Source organism: Hypomesus nipponensis, chromosome 27 (genome assembly GCF_054491055.1).
Source record: "Hypomesus nipponensis isolate SF chromosome 27, ASM5449105v1, whole genome shotgun sequence".
Taxonomy (NCBI): Eukaryota; Metazoa; Chordata; class Actinopteri; order Osmeriformes; family Osmeridae; genus Hypomesus; species Hypomesus nipponensis.
Genome location: NC_140387.1, coordinates 13,180,266 through 13,196,942, shown reverse-complemented (window position 1 = coordinate 13,196,942; position 16,677 = coordinate 13,180,266). Strand labels below are relative to the sequence as shown.

Genomic DNA, 16,677 nt, shown 5'->3' with positions numbered 1-16,677 from the left:
TGTAAATATCATTACTTATCATCTATGTCATATATTATTTAACCTATAATTATTATATAGATAATATGTATGTACAATTAGCAACAATGTGCATGTCAACATTGTATCTGTCAGGTGTCAGCTACAGCTGTACTTGCTAACTAACTAACATTACGGATACTAGCTAACTAACCAGTACTATGACATTTCAGTTTCACTAGTCTGGGTTGCTACTTAGAGGTCGTTGGCAACTTGTCATTAAATGACAAGGTGCTCAAGTCAGGTGAGCATACAAACACTTCAAGGTTGAAGTTAATTAAGAACACATTATGGGCAGAACAGTATGGCAAAAGGTTGTTACCTTTACTAATCTTCATTTCTATGATTGAAACACCTACACCTGTCACCCATCTGTGCAGACCAGTCCCTTATTAGCAAATCACAGAGGTGCTGCAAGGAAGCTTGTGCATCAACAAAGTTCTTATCGCTGATATTGGTTCTTATTATTTAGATAAAGGTTTTTACTAGGGCTGTCAAGCGATTAAAATATTTAATTGCGATTAATCACATTATTTCATATGATTAATTGTGATTAATCGCAAAATTATTAAATCTATTTAATCTGTAAAAATTTTACCCCAATAAATGTTTTTTTTTGTGGAAATAACATTAAAAGGGTGTACTTAACTTCAGATAGACCTAACTGGATAATAATGTCCATATAGAAGTTCAGATGGAACACAACTTAAATTGTAAGGGAGTTGTATTCACTCACAAACTATACTGCTGTATAATAAACATCCACAAAATTAGCTTTAGGCTATTCTGGAATATATAGCCTATTACGATATCCTGCTCCATAATATTCAAATCTCAATCAAACATACTTCATATACTTAAGCAACCACAGATTGACCTTACTATTGAACAACACAGTTTCTATCTTCTTGAACCCAGTCAACTGTTTGCTTCTTTTGCAAGTTCTGTCTGCCATATATTACCGGAGTGAACGCTGCTGCTGCTACCGCTAACGCTGCTAACGCTGCTGCTAGCTGTGTGCTTTGCTTGCATGTGATAGTTTAGGCTGAAGTACTCCGGTGATTACTAAGCTCAGCCTGACTTTTTGAAGAGGAACTTCCCATCTAAAATCCCTCTCTCCACCATTCAGCTACCGTCGGCAGTCAAAATCATGTGATGACAAGTGATTCCCAGGGTCAAAAAGAAACCTGCAATAACGACACTTTTTTTCGCATTAAAATTAGATTGTGTTAACGCGTTATTAACACGTTAACCTTGACAGGCCTAGTTTTTACCTTTACTAATCTTTATTTCAAAAAACTGAAAATGTCCCCGGATTTTTGTCTCAGAAATCTGGTCACCTTATTTTAAGGTTGGGTTGGTTTACACAATTGTTGGTTGATAAAATAAAGAAACGAGACGATGGAGATCGAATGGCGAACACTTAATTTTTCTCCAGAAGTGTAACACCTGACACCGGAAGGCACTAGAGAGAAAGTTTGAGAGTTGGTGTTGCTACGGCAAGACCCTAGGGGCAAAATGTATTGCATACCCACATCCAAACTTTTACCGTACTTCCTCTACCTTCCATTTAATCTTTTTACACAATCATCTCACACAGTGCCAGTCCTAGCACATTTGGTGCCCTAGGCAAGGTTTACCCCTGGCACCCCCCCACCAAGTCAACGGCACGAAATGACAGTCAAAATGACCCAGTGCACTAACTTTTTAATGCCAGCAGAAGGGCGCCAACCACAACACGGACAAATGACATGCCGCGGTTGGCGCCCTCTGCTAGTAGTGTGTCTGCTGGTAGTGCCCCCTCTTCATGCCGCCCTAAGCGGGTGCCTATGTCGCCTATAGAAAGGACCGGCACTGATCTCAAATCCCATTCGCTATTCAACTTGCTACTTCAAGCAATCTTACGCAATCGTTTTTGGGCTTTACCCTTCAGTTTTATTTGACACAACGTTTAGTCTACAAAGACTTGAACGTCAAACATGTAGCATGGATGAGTGTAGCCATGCAACCAAAGATGCCAGGTTAGTTAGAATTATGAAATGTTTATTGTATGCCAACAGAATTGAGTGTTCAGCCATGTTATATTTTGTTATCTAGCTCAATACAAATATTTAACCAAGTGAACTTGTTATCCCATAAACATATTGTTGAAAGATATATTATCCTAGCTCTTTTTCTATGGCAAAAGCACTGCAAAAGTTGGAAATACCAAATCCGCGTTTGATATACTAGCCTACTAGAACCTTTAAGAAAAATGTATATATTGTGATATACCGTTACCTTCTGTGCTTCAAAATTATACCGTGATTTTTAGGCCATACCGCCGAGCCCTGATTAAACCAAATAGTAAAAACATCAAACCTAATGTTTTGGTTGTTTACTAATCAGAAGTTTTTTTTTTTTATGAATTCATCGAAATACAATTCACATTTCTTCCATTATATTTTTTACCAGTTCTCTTTCTAAGAATATGGCACGTGTTGAATATGGCATGTGTTTTTTTCCAATACTGTACAAAACAACTCAAAGGACATTCTTGGGAAACCTTTTGATAATCTGTGTAATTTCTTTTCTGAAGGAAATGAATGTAGATTCGATGAAACGGGCCAACTTTATCGATGTAATCTATAGTAGCATGTCACCATTGTTCCACTGACCCAATTTGTTGTTACAACCATCAGTTGTCACCTAGTTCCTTTATATTTAAAGCCACTTTGTCTCCTAAGTAAGCTTTTTGTTTTCACTGCCCTATTTTCACATGAGTTGACCTTAACTGGACATGATATAGCAATTACCACATTGATATGTGTGCCTCAAGTTTTGCACCAAGTAACTATGGAGGTTGAGCAATGATTTGGTTTCTTCACAATTGGATCTGCCCAGGAACAATGGGAACAACAAAACAAAAACAAAACAACAAAAGATTGAGTCAATTTACCAATATGTTGCCTTCAAGATCTTAATCACTGAACTGGTATGTTTTTAGCACTTCTTGCAACCACAGTTAAAGATTCATCAAGATTATTAAAAACTAAGGAATGGGCGAACATTTTATTGACAAAATTGGATCACTCCAAATGTTCTCAACAACAGTAGAAGCAGAAAAGGGGCCAGAGGAAAGAGGTTGAAATGTAAAATCCAGGTTGAATTGAAACCTAGAAATAGACACACTGTGGAGCCTTGTTGCCTGGTGATGAGCAATGGTAATTCAAGCTTCAAGCACAATCTTTTTAAAGTGGGACACATTCATGTACCTTGTAGCAAAATGTAAATAAAGTTGTGTTGTACATTATAGTTATGCTTATTTTTCCTGTCAAAAAGTCTCTGTATACAGAGGTAGATGTGATACTCTGGTCTGCCCAAACCATCTGGTCTGGGTTTGTAATCTGAGCCACTTGTGAGTGATAAGCCGGACCCACTGCACAGTGATGTCAGAAGACCTTAGCCTAGCCATGTATTCAGCAGAAACCAGATCTTTCCAACCCATGCAGAAGTAGGACAGGGGTTACATGTCGGTTACCTTATTGTGCTCGTTGGCACTATACAAGGACAAGATTTGTGGAATTCCTGGCTGTCATCCAAGACTGCTATTTTGGCTGGTTAGACAAAAGTGGGTTTGGTGCATTGCAAAATTTGATCTAGATTTATTGGATTATACAGCATCTGGAATGAATTTAGATCAAATGTATAGAAATAGATAAAATTGTATTAATCAAGACTCCTTTGTTCTACACTGCCAAAATGGTAGTGGATTGACTTTAGCATTTGATTAATTTGACAGGAACTCTCAGGCTTGCCCTGCCAAGTTAGAAGTCCTAGAGCATTGTGTTGTTGTCTTTATGAAATAAGATAAATATAACAGCAGTTGATTTATGTAAACGTAAAAGTTGCTGTTTACTTTGTAGAATACGTTTCTGGGTGAGTCCTGTGAGGTTGGTGTTGCGATTCCTGGAGCAGCATTTCAGTCAAAGTACTTGGCTCTCGGCAGCTTCCACATACTCTGTGGATCCCTCCTCTTCCATAGCCTTTAACTTATCTAGGAAGCGGAGTATTTCACTTCAGTTCATTTGATGTTTGTAAGGAATTTTAACACACCCAGAACCACTGCATGCAATCGAGCATTCCAACACTCCCAGGCAGTGTGGTTAAAAAAAAACTAACTATTCCAATTTAGCTTACATGTCTTCATATTTTCTTTAGGCATATTAAGGCATTACTTGTAGTTTATTTATTATTAGTGTAAGCATAAGTGGCATTGTGACATAACCATTTCTGAAAAATTCTTGCAAAACATCTCTGGTGCAAAAAAAAAAACCTCAGGGGTAGTTACACGAATATTATGCAACAATGAGGCCAGCTGACGACAGTTACCAGAATTCTGTGGTCAGTGATGTAAATGATGACTGTCATTGTCTATCTTTGCCTGTAACTTTTTTCCCCCAGCCATGTTTGTTCAATCTGTACTGTTGAATAGATAATGAAACTAAAATGATACAGCGTATTGGATTACTTGGTGTTCCTGGATAATTTTTGTATTCTCACTCTGTGAAACCAAAACATGAGTTGTCAGCCATGTTTTTTTTTTGCCATAGCATTCCTGGCACTATTGAATCTGGTTACTGAGCTGAGATGAGTCAAGGGTGAGAGTGTGGGTGTGAGAAATATAAAATGGCAGTCATCAACAAAAGGAATGTAGGGAATGGCTTCATCAGTGTGATAAAACTCATGCAGGCTCCTCCATGTGTAAACGTTTTTCAATCCAAGCTCTTGAGTAAGAGTTGAGCAACAAGGTCATGCTGTTAGCCAACCGGTTTTACGCAAACTAAACCAGAGGGCTTTAATGTGTCTCGAACAGCCACATTTACCCCAACAGTTAATTTCAGATGTGACCTGTTTTGTAGTTGTGTGATACAAAATGGAAATATTTGGCACCAGTAGTGTAGGAAAAGGGCATAGTGCATAGTACAGATGAGAGCAAAGCACTATGAAAAACTCCAATGTTACAACATTAATCTTACACAATCCAGAGGGCTGTCTAACTGGTCTAATTGACTGTAAGACAAGAGAAAATACAATTTTTACTTGGCACCCTGAATTTTATTTTTGCCCTCTGTTACTAGGTGTAACAGCTACTTCAGGGTTTTTTTGTGAGTCACAAGAGAAAATAGTGTTTTTCTTTTCACTTCAGTACCTGTTTTATCTAAACTTCACCGCACAGAATGGGAGTTTTGACAAACTCAAATGGATTGAAGAAGTTTGTTCCACACTCGCACAAGAGAATGCGTCAACATTGGAAGAGAAGTTGGCCTATAGTTTTGCAAAGCAAATGGGCTATTTTTTAAACAGTTATTTTTCTGCACAGGGAATTGTAAAGTAATGTTCATTGGGATCTTTAGGGAATAGATTTAGCTTTCTCTTTTTAATCTGGAAGACTCCTAAATCAGTGTTTTTCTCTTGAAATGGCTACAGTTTGTAAATGTGCTGCAATGTGATCTAATAGACTGCAACTCCTCAAGCAGGAAGCCTTTTATAAACTTGTGTTCATTACAGTCTCTTCAGACTTCAACTGTCACTTCAACTTGAGCCTAAAGTGACCCACACAGTTTAGCATTTTCCTGCCATTTGTCAAATAAATGAAGGCAAATAAAATAAATGTTTATAGACACAGCACAGTTCTTCAAAGTTTGCCACAACTCAAAATAAATGTGCAATGAGGTAGATGAACAATAGAACACGAACATTTAGGTCAATGCTGACCACCTACCAATATATGCCAGAGTATTGTTCAGAAAGCCGCCTCAGTGGCACTGGAATTTTCTGTTGCACCTCCTTTTCTTTGGTCATAACTAGCAACTTCTAGCGAGAAATTAAAAATCAATGTCAGTAAGCATGTAGACACTTACCCCTTAATGCTATAAAATGTTTGCACCCTCACTTGTCTCTCTGTACTATTACACACGTTTTGTTATAAATATTGCCACACTGTGCATTTGCCCATGGGGTTTTCCCACCCATCTTTTTATCCATCTAAATAAAAAAGATGTAGACAAGTTTGAAATTAGGAGTCACATTGTTTGGTTTTCTCCCCATTGTTTATACAGCCATTAAAATGGAAAACCAAACGTGTCATAACATGCCAGCCCTACTCTGTTTATAAAAGGGTGGGTGTGGCAACTGAGAGAAGAAAAGTCAATAAATCATTATTTTTCTACTGAAGGTGGCACCCAGCGACTGCCTCGTGCTATTGGGGTGGCTCTGGCCAAGGAGCTGATCTTTGCAGCGCGGGTGGTGGACGGGGCGCAGGCACGATCCTTGGGCCTAGTCAGCCATGCGGTGGAGCAAAACAAGAGTGGAGACGCCGCCTACTTGCGAGCACTGGACCTGGCCCGAGAATTTAACCCCCAGGTGATCTCTCACACACACCTAGGCCCCGTGTAGGGACTTGTTTGATGCCCTACATGTCGCTGTGCATATGACTGTGGAATGGAATCAAGTTTTAAATAGGGATGCAGCGGAAATGAAACCTCGGGGTCGAAACCTAAAATTCTGGATGCACTTGGCAGAAAATCAAAACCAAACATTACTTCCAATCCAATCAACCAGAATATAATATTGACATCACGTTTGTCCAATTATAATTTCGGAATTTCATCTTGAATTTGTAACCACTGTACTCTACCGTGAGTGACGAATTGATGGTAGTGATCGGGATAGCAATAGATATAGCGATAAATACAATACTATATTAGAAAATATAAATGATAAATGCAAATTTTGAACCACTTTTTTTAGATTTACGTTTCCCTTTTTTTATTGAGAAGTAGCAAGCTAGTGTTAGCTTGTTGTGGTAGTCCTAAAGGAGCGTGACTAGAATGCTTGCTAACGAGGCAAGTATTGCACCTTTAGTCACAGAGAGGCATGGATGCAAGAGTGGGATTGGGAAGAACCACTTGTTGATTAATTTTTTTTTTTTTGTAAAAGCCTTTCCACAGTTTGGATTACGCAGCAAAGGAAAGGATCTGGGGTCTCATTTATAAAACTGTGCGTAGGATTCTTACTAAAAGTGTACGTACGCCCAAAAGCCTAAAATGGCGTACACACCCAAAAATTCAGATTTATAAAACCGTGCGTACGCACACCTGTACGCCATGTTCCCTTTATAAATCACAGATTACCCACAAGTGTGCGTACGTAAATCAGCATTGTACCCCGCCCTGAACACGCCCATTTTTAACCATATATAGTCAATGCAAAGCACCTCATGAATGCTAATCTAGTATCTCATCATGACCCTGGCATACGATTGTTCTTTACGGTGAATCATAGCGCATGACAACTTCTCAGACACTGTTAGCCTATTGGTGGAGCCCGAAAACTCTGAAAATGTGGTGGCCGGTAGATCACCAATTTTTAAAAAATGTGCGAGTGGCGTCAACTGTGGCAGTGATACTGCGAGTCGCGATAAAATTTGAAAACAAAAAGCATTTTGTTATGAACAGTAATCTATTAAAGTCTGGACTGATAACGAGGACGTAGAGTGTAGCGATTGCACGGGAGCTTGACGACTGTATTTCCAGTTTTTGACATATGACGATATTTGCACAGCATTAAATAAATATATTTAGTTATACACTGTGTTCTGCAGTTATCTAAAGGTAGGATATGTTATGTTATCCTGTATTCCATGCAGTCGGGAAATCTCCCCCTCCTGAACTCCCGTAGTGGACAATCTGATGGTGAGGAAGCGCTGAATTAAAAAAAAAAAAATAAGTTGGATTGTACAAGGTGTTTATGGAACAAGAATCACTCAATACAAGCGAAAATAACACTGCTGGATGTAATCTTCATGATAATCATGAAATTGAATGAAAAAAACGTGTGAGGAAAACAAAATATATAAATATTATGAGTAATGTTCTTCCCGCATTCATTTTCTGCAGTCTGACTACAGTACGGTCATCTGCGTTGCCAATTCCAACTGTTTCCAAAATGTGCGTAGGCCTACGAGAGGGTCAGAGTTTGCGTGGAGGACCGCACAATCTCTCGTCAAGTTTGTTTTTTATAAATCACAACCTTTGCGTGGAAAGTGGCGTACGCACATTTTCAGCCCCGTTTTCTGCGTACGCAAGCTTTATAAATGAGACCCCTGGACTGCCGAAACTCCACAGAAAATATTATATATTTATATATGTGTGTATGTATATATGGGTGTATATCCTTTGTGTTGTAATAGGCCTATGATATATGATAATATGATATTTGTTCCTTATGGAAGATGGGGATAAACTTCGGGTGCATTACCTTACCTTAGTTCAGGGTTCGCACGGTCATGGAAAACCTGGAAAAGTCATGGAATTTTAAAATGGTTATTTCCAGGCTTGGAAAAGTGCTCTAAAAAAATAAAATCCCAAAAGTTTTGGAAAAGTCATGGAAAGTTGTTATCATATTTTCATTTTGTTAATTTACGCTGAGTTTTAAATAATTCACACGCTTTTAAAATAAATACCTTCAAAATATAAGCAGGCATCTATGCGGCCATAGCAACAGTAACCAGGGAAGCGTGCGGAATCATTAAAAATGCCAGGAAAGTGTACATCAAAAGTCGCTTGTCAACATTGGTTCATGTGGGTTGCATATACTCCACAACGCATTCAGAGAAGGATGCAAATCTACAGGTTGGGAAGTTGAACACACACTCCAGCATTTACTGGCTGTTCCACAACTGCCCAGCTCGTCACGAAGATTTTGTGACGGCAACTGGTTGCAGCACCAACATGCTTCGGTTTTGTAACCACCGATGGATCGAAAATGTCAACATGTCAGAACAAGGAATTCTGCTATGGCCGCACGTAAAGGCCTACGTGGAGATGGTGGGGAAACGTGAACTACCCAATCCAAAAGTGAAGTCATTTGAGGCTCTGAAGGACCGCTGTGCAGATCTTCTCTTCACCGTTAAAGTGGGTATCTTCAATAGCGTTGCAAGAGAGGTCACTCCATTCCTCACCACCTACCAAACAGACAAACCCATGCTTCCCTTCCTCAGTGAGGACATGTTCAAACTCCTGAAAGGTAAGCATGAACATATTTTGAAGGCATACATTTTTGCTTTAAACTGTTAATTAGTAGTGTCACACATATGTGATCGTTCGAAAGCGGGCCCCACAGAGTACCGTGATACGTGTGATTCTGAACTTCCAACCCACTATTTTCCGATAGACAAAAACTATATGACAAACGCTATAATATGGCTTCAAAATTTACAATCAGGAGGCTAACAAGTAACACTAGCAGGTAGTAGCCTTGCTGCGAGTATTATGCTAGGTTGCTAGGTAACAGAAGCTAACTAAAGCTAGCTAGCTTCCGTTTTGAAAAAATTACTCACTCTGGTGACAGGGTCAGTAATATTTAGACCTCACTCCTCAATAGTTTAAGCATTGCAATAGAACAATACTCTATTTTGGCTTTTAAATGTCTTGTAACATTTTGACAATTTCAATTAGTCTTAGAGTAATATGTTGGATAAAAACTTATTATAAATATATGTCTTTGTAGAACATTTGAACAACTTTTTCTGTACTGTACCTATTAAAATGTAAAATGTGGTTTGGAAGGGACCATCCCTCTTCTAGTGTAATGAGGGTTAATTTGAGTTAATCTGCATCTAGAAAAATAAGTTATGAATTGGGTACTATTCACTTGTTTAGCGTGTCTGATCAGAGAGTGTATCATACTCACACTATTAACACTTATTATTTTGTGAATTTGCCAATAGAGTGATCAAAATTAAAATGTTATATATTTGAAATTAATCATTATTTTCATGTCAATATTTGAAGGGCTCATGGTACGATTTCTGAAGGAAAACACCCTGAGGGAGGCCACCTCCACACTGAAGCTCTTCCATGTTGCTTTTCAGGACAGCAGTCTGCATAAAGACTCTTCCAAGATTGACATCGGATTTGCAGCAGAAACCACCCTAAACCAACTCAAGTCTTCCAAGAAGATTTCAGAGAGGCAGGTGCTAGAGATCAAGATGGACTGTAAGAAACTCTTGATCACTCTGACTGAGAAGCTGCTAAAAAAGGGTCCAGTGCATCACCAACTGGTGAGAAGCATGCAGTGCCTTGACCCAAGACGCATGGCCGTCGCCAAGGATCTGTGCATGCCCCAAATGAGAAGAATGTTGCACACACTTGTTGAGGCCAAACATGTAGACGAGTCAGTGTGCGATGACATCCTCCGAGAGCTCAGTGAGTTTTGTGACTCAACTGCTCTTCAGGCCAACTTCAGGGAGTTTGACCCCAAGACAGACCGGGTGGACACCCTCCTGTACGAGACAATGGGGTCAAAACCATCATTTTCCAGTGTGTGGGATGTGGTGAAGGTACTGCTTGTCCTGTCTCATGGACAGGCCAGTGATGAGCGTGGATTCTCAATCAACAAGGAAATGATCGATGATGATAGAGAATCAGAAGGAGATGTCCCTGGTGGCTCAGAGGCTCATTGTCGACCATGTCAGGTCTGTTGGGGGCGTAAATAAGGTAGAGATCACCAAAGAACTGTTGCTTTCAGCTGCAAGAGCCAGGCAGAAGTACCATGGGTACCTGGATGAAGAGAAGAGAAAGAAGGAGAGGCAAGGAATTGACCTGAAGAGAAAGGCCCTCACAGATGAGCTGGATGACTTGAAAAAGAAGAGGGCAAGAATGGAGACTGATATTAGCGCACTTCAGAAATCAGCAGATGAATATGCTGAGAAAGCAGAAGCTACAAGCCAACTGACCTTCATCACCAAATCCAACAGCTTCCGCCGAACGCAAAAATAGAAGAAAGTATCTCTGCTGGAGATTGAAAAGCAGATAGATGCGAAGCTTACAGAAATGAAATGCTAAGCTGGCAAGTGACTGTACAGTTAAGGTCCCGAGGACAGTAAGAAAGCACTTTTTTCTCTCATTACAACTTGGTCAGGTTGCCACCAGCTATTCTCTCTTACTAGCCACTCAAGGGACAGAAATGTGTGTGTGTGTGTGTGTGTGTCAGTCAAACACAAAAAGAAAGCACTTGTTATGCAAATGTTGTTTTATAAACCTGTTATAATGTGAAATTGTTTTTGTTGATTAATGGTCAAAGAGTTTGTTTCCAACTCAACATTTTGTTAAATTTTGCACTAAAAAAGAGAAAGCATTGTGTGCACTAGCTGGATGCTACTACATACTAAAGCTCTTATTGATGTGTCAGTGTTATGAATGCCTGTCAACCAGAGTACATTTATAAATGTTTATTTTTTTAATCAACTATTGTCTCTCATTCATTTGTGTCATCTAAGGTATACTGTATGCTTTGGAATTCTCATTGTTTGTTTAAATACTCAATTTATAACTTTTTAACGTATACACCAAGATGTCACAAAAGGTTTGGTCATGGAAATTTGGTTTAAAGTCATTAAAAAGGCATGGAAAAGTCATGGAAATCCATTGGTCAAAATTTGTATGAACCCTGTTAGTTGTATAGTACATTTTCATTAGTTTGCTAGTTGAATTATTGCTACATTTGAACATAAGAACATAACATAACAACATAACATAACAACTTGAATATAAGAAATTATAGAAAAATAGCCAACTAGTGTAAAATAACATGTCTCAGTGTGTTCGGTTTTCCTCCTGTCCTCCCCATTTTCTTTGGTCACCAGCCGCCACTGTTGTGCATTCTGTACTCATACAGATAGTCTGAAAATAGTTTGAGGTTAGTAGGTCACATAACCAAGTTTAAATTAAAGTTTTAATAAAATTACATTTTTTTTGTTTTAATGACATTTTTATTTTAAAACAAAATATATAAAATATGTGAGGTGAAAACAGACAAGCCAAAGCGTGAATTGTGTCGTTATTATTGGGTTAGCTGTGATAATGATTAGATTGAACGAGTGAAATATGAGCACAAAGGGCGGCATATATTTTCACCTCAGTCCTTTTTTTATTTAGGCCTAAATCTTAATTTCGCTGTATCCCTAGTTTAAAATTACTGTAAAATAAACTGCAGATATTGTGCATTTAAGTTAATGAGCAAACCTAAACCTTTGGTTGTCTTAATTTGTATTTTGCTCTGTACTGTGATGCTGTGTCATTAAATGCTGTGACATGTTGTTTTGTTTTCAGGGCCCTATCGCCATTAGGATGGCAAAGTTGGCTATCAATCAGGGTATAGAGGTAAGATTCCTACCAAGCTCATATAAGGCTTCCTCTCCAACCTCTACTCTCCAGCCCCTTACAGGAAATAACATACCTGTGATGATTCACACATTCATAATTTGTCCTGAAGTTAACACACTTACTAGATTATTGATGCATTTCTTATGTCTGCCGTTAAATAATGCCAAATATTGGGCCATTTGAGGAATTAGGTTCTGTCGTAAAGAAGAAATCTTTCCCTTTAGTCACTGTCTGACTCTTCAAACTGGAATGTGAGAAACCTTCATCAAATTTCATCAAATTTTTCATCAAAAATTTGATGAAAGACCTCACCATTAACCTTAAGGTCAAAGTTTAGATCTGTGGACTAGAACATTCGTAACTAGGGATGGGGATCAATACCCGGTTCTGTAAGGACCCGGTTCCAAATTTCTCAAAACCCGAAGATCAATAAGGTCCGAGCTTATCGATACGCTATCGAGACTACGTAATATAATGTAACTTAGGTGTCGAGAGATAAGTCAGGTAATTTTAATCAAATCACTGGTGCACAAACATACATCGATTGTCTAATAAAATTACTACATTCAATTGAATGGCCTGCCAACCGCCTTTAAACTAAAAGAAGAAGAATTCTTCTTCACGCCCGACTTCGCAACATTTCTTATTTTGTTGCTAGCTACCATGGCTGAACGTAGCCTGTTAAGCAGTCAAAGGCTTGGCTACATTTTAATAAAGCCAAAGATACGGACGAAGCGACGTGTAATCAGGGCTGGTCCTTCCTACAGGTGACATAAGCAGCCGCCTAGGGCTACATGAAGACGGGGCGGCATTTTCCCAAGTGCATCCATTAAATAACCCTCCAACACAACCAGCAGAAGGCGCCAACCGCGCCACGTCATATCTCCCTGTTGCGTTTGGGCGGGATGGCACTGCGATTTGCGCTCCCGGGGGACATTTCGTCCTCCTCCACCCAAAGTATGCTTGGTGAGCGCAGTCAGCGCACCCCAACTTCGTAGCAAGTAACCATCGTTGACAGTAATAAGCCTCAATAATAAGAGCCAGGGCTCTACAGTGCAACTATTTAACTCGCATATGCCCCTAAAATTTGATGCATGCGTAAACCGGAAAAATTATTTGTGTGTAATGACTAGCCTCCCCCACCCCGCTGCTGATCATTCAAAACATAGTCACCAGGAGCATGGCTCTGTGGGCTGCTTAAGCATCTTGTTAAACAATAACAGAGACAGAACAAAATAGGGATGAGATAAGGAAGGTTTGGGTTTGGTTAGCTGGTCATTTAGCTATATCAGGTGCCTTTTGTTGAAACGTGTTAAACTTTTCATAAAGCAGGGCTGCCAACTTTTCCAAAAACCATTATGCCAATATGTGCTCCTTTTATCCACCCTCCACCTGAGAACCTGCAACACGTTCCCTTTGTTCTATTTTACATTCGTTTTACTTAAGTTATTGTTATAAATGTTGTTCAGTAATCTTGTTTAGCTACATAAAGTGTGGCATGGGTTGTGTGGGTGCTGCTTTATGTTTAACATTTTCCAAATTCATTAATTTAGATGGTGGTCAGCTCAAGATCACCCCAGAAAAGTATCAATAGTGGAATCGATAGTCTCGGATGTTAAGCAGTCTCGAAAATTGTATCGATATCGATAAAAATTAACAATCCCCATCCCTATTCGTTACTCTGGAGCATTCTGACAGGTGTTGATATGTTTTTTTGTCACAGTGTGCTACCAAAGAGTTTGCTGTGTATTACAGACTGGAATATGTTGCTGAACATGTTTATTGTGATGCTTTTCATGATTGCCTTTTGCAAGACCAATTTTACTCAGTGTGTTCTGGAGCTTGATTATATGTTTTGCAAAAAACTTTGCCTGACTCACCCCACTATCCTGCACATGACCCTCTGAAAAGGGGCCCACTTAACAACAACAACAGTTCAAGGATGGGACAAAAAATCATAATTTGAATCCACAAAGTGTCTTCTATTCAGTCCACTCTAGGACATTTTTTTCCGTAAGGAAGTTTCTCAAAATCCTTTTTTCTTGAGGAGAGTGCAGCGTACGGATATTTCAGGTTCTAGTAAATAAGTCATCTGTAAAAGTAAGTTACTTATTCCTTACACACAGGAAACAGAATAACTGGCAACACTTAACAGTAAGCTTACATTACCCAGCAATTAAATACATATCAATAGTAACAACATTGTAGTTGCATAGGAAAAGGAATTACGGTTGAGTTATTACACAAAGGCAGTTTTCTAGTAAATCTTTCTAATAACAAGTATCAAGTATGAACAAGGTATTTAATCTTAAAAATGTTATGTTGTAGGCAGTTGTTACATGCACTCACCCGTATTTTTTTTCTTGTATTTTTTTGTTGTTGCTAGTAATGACAATGAAAGTTAACTGAAACTTTCAAGGTTTAACCACCTTGAAAGGTGTATTCTGTTGCACCCATAAAAGTATGTATGTCCTTTTCTTCAGGTGGATTTAGCTACAGGATTAGCTATTGAAGAGGCATGCTATGCCCAGGTATGTTGATGGCCCAAATATAGAATACAAAAAAACCCAACAGATTATTATGTTGACATTGAATAATTACCTTTATACGTATGTTGTAGAAGACAATTACATATGTCACATGCTGTATACATTTTACAAGCACGAAATGTAGTTACTTTACTAAGAAATAAGCCCTTTGCTGAGGGCTCTATTATACAGCATATTAGGAATCCAACACAATAGGGACAATAAACAACAACCAACGTGGGCTGGATGACTAAATATAGAATGTCACATCTTACTTTTTTGAACACATCTTTTGTTGTTTCCAAGGTGATACCAACCAAGGACAGACTGGAGGGCCTCACCGCCTTCAAGGAAAAGCGCACTCCTCGCTTCAAGGGAGAGTAACGCTGGCAAATCAAATCACAAGCCACAGCCTTCCTCTGCTTCTTTCAGATTCCCAGTAATGGTGATATAGCCCATGCCCTCCGTAGAACTGGAGCGAACTACGTAGAGGTTTATGGTCATTTGCACGCCTTGTAAAACGGACTGAACACTACATTGGGAATTAAAATGATTTATGCTGAGCAAACTGATTATCTGAATTTTGCATGTGTTATAAGTGGCCTGTCCTTGGCTGCAAAGTAGTTTGTCTTCCATGAACTGAAATCACAGTTTTCTTCTATGATTCACAGTGAATGATTTATGTTCAATGTAACTAATCATAATGTCAACTAACTGTTTATACTAACAAGAATAATCAAGAAATGGCCACGAACCGTAAAAACCTTTTTGGTGAGCCTTGTTTTAGTTGTTATTTCACAACTTAATTTCGTGACAAATAATTAAAAAGCCAAATGTATGTTGAATGCAATGGACTTCAAAGTTAACTTTTTTATTTGAGAAGAAAGTTACTCCCAAGGGGTAATATTTGTAGAGCAATCACAATAAAAGTATTGTCTCCAACTCAAATACTGGCTGTGTACTTCTCATCTTCTCACACACAACATTATATACATTTTTTATAGGAAACCTATTGTTAGATCAGATGTGGAGCTTTGAAACTTTTCTATTCTAAATTGTTTTCCTGGAAGTGTATCTTAGTCAGGAAAGGCATGTTTGGCAAACCTAGCAAGTTTAGTTAGAGTTTGAAAGGATTCAAACCAAAATATTCCACCCACTCCCTGAAAAGCTATTCCCCAAAACACATGAATGCACTGCATGACAACTGCTGGGAAGTATGTAAACAGACAAGTAGCCGGTCCAATCACTGCTTTTGGTCCGAATACCGTCCATTTATTAGTGCCGGTCCAACCTTAGTGATTATTTGTGTTTATAAGAGTTCTGCGATACTCACAGATATAGGATTGCTTTAATTTACAAATATACGTTGCTATCAGGATGTGAAGTTATATTTTTATCACAAAAAGAATTTCTTAATAACCTTATCTATCCTGCCTTTAACAAAAAAAGTAAACAAACTATAATCTATTAGAAGATGAAAATGAAATCAAAAGTCCCATTTAATTTTCTCAAGAACCAATTATCTGAATATCCTGTTGTTAAGAACATAGTTTACAGTTTAATGAGTAGTGCCTGTATTGCTTTCTTTCAACTTACAGGGAGGTAAAAAAAATATTTGATCCCCTGCTGAATTTGTACGTTTGCCCAAACTGACTGGAGAGATGTTGTCTAAGAGAACTATATGACTGGAGAGATGTTGTCTAAGAGAACTATATGGGTATAAAAACAAATTGTGGCATGAAAAACGTAGGGGATCAATTAGTGAATACAGGTAAAGTTGGACTAAGGGTAAAGTGGGACACTTAATCATGATCGTCTATGTCTTCATGTGTAAATACTTAAATGATCAAAACTCATTACAGAGTTTATCCTTGGAGGGTAAAGGGCTAAATTGGTGGGGTTCTGTGTTTTTGTTTTCACTT

At 38.6% G+C, this 16,677-nt stretch overlaps 1 protein-coding gene across 1 annotated transcript in view; it reads left to right on the top strand.

The window, feature by feature from the left end:
- auh (AU RNA binding protein/enoyl-CoA hydratase) overlaps positions 1-15,703 on the top strand; it is a 28,717-nt gene extending 13,014 nt beyond the window's left edge. The window contains exons 7-10 of the mRNA XM_084693656.1: positions 6,236-6,423; positions 12,174-12,224; positions 14,711-14,758; positions 15,062-15,703. Coding sequence (XP_084549782.1) covers positions 6,236-6,423; positions 12,174-12,224; positions 14,711-14,758; positions 15,062-15,139 — 365 coding nt within the window. The 3' untranslated portion in view covers positions 15,140-15,703. The remainder of the gene's footprint in view (positions 1-6,235; positions 6,424-12,173; positions 12,225-14,710; positions 14,759-15,061) is intronic.
- Positions 15,704-16,677: the final 974 nt, after the last annotated feature.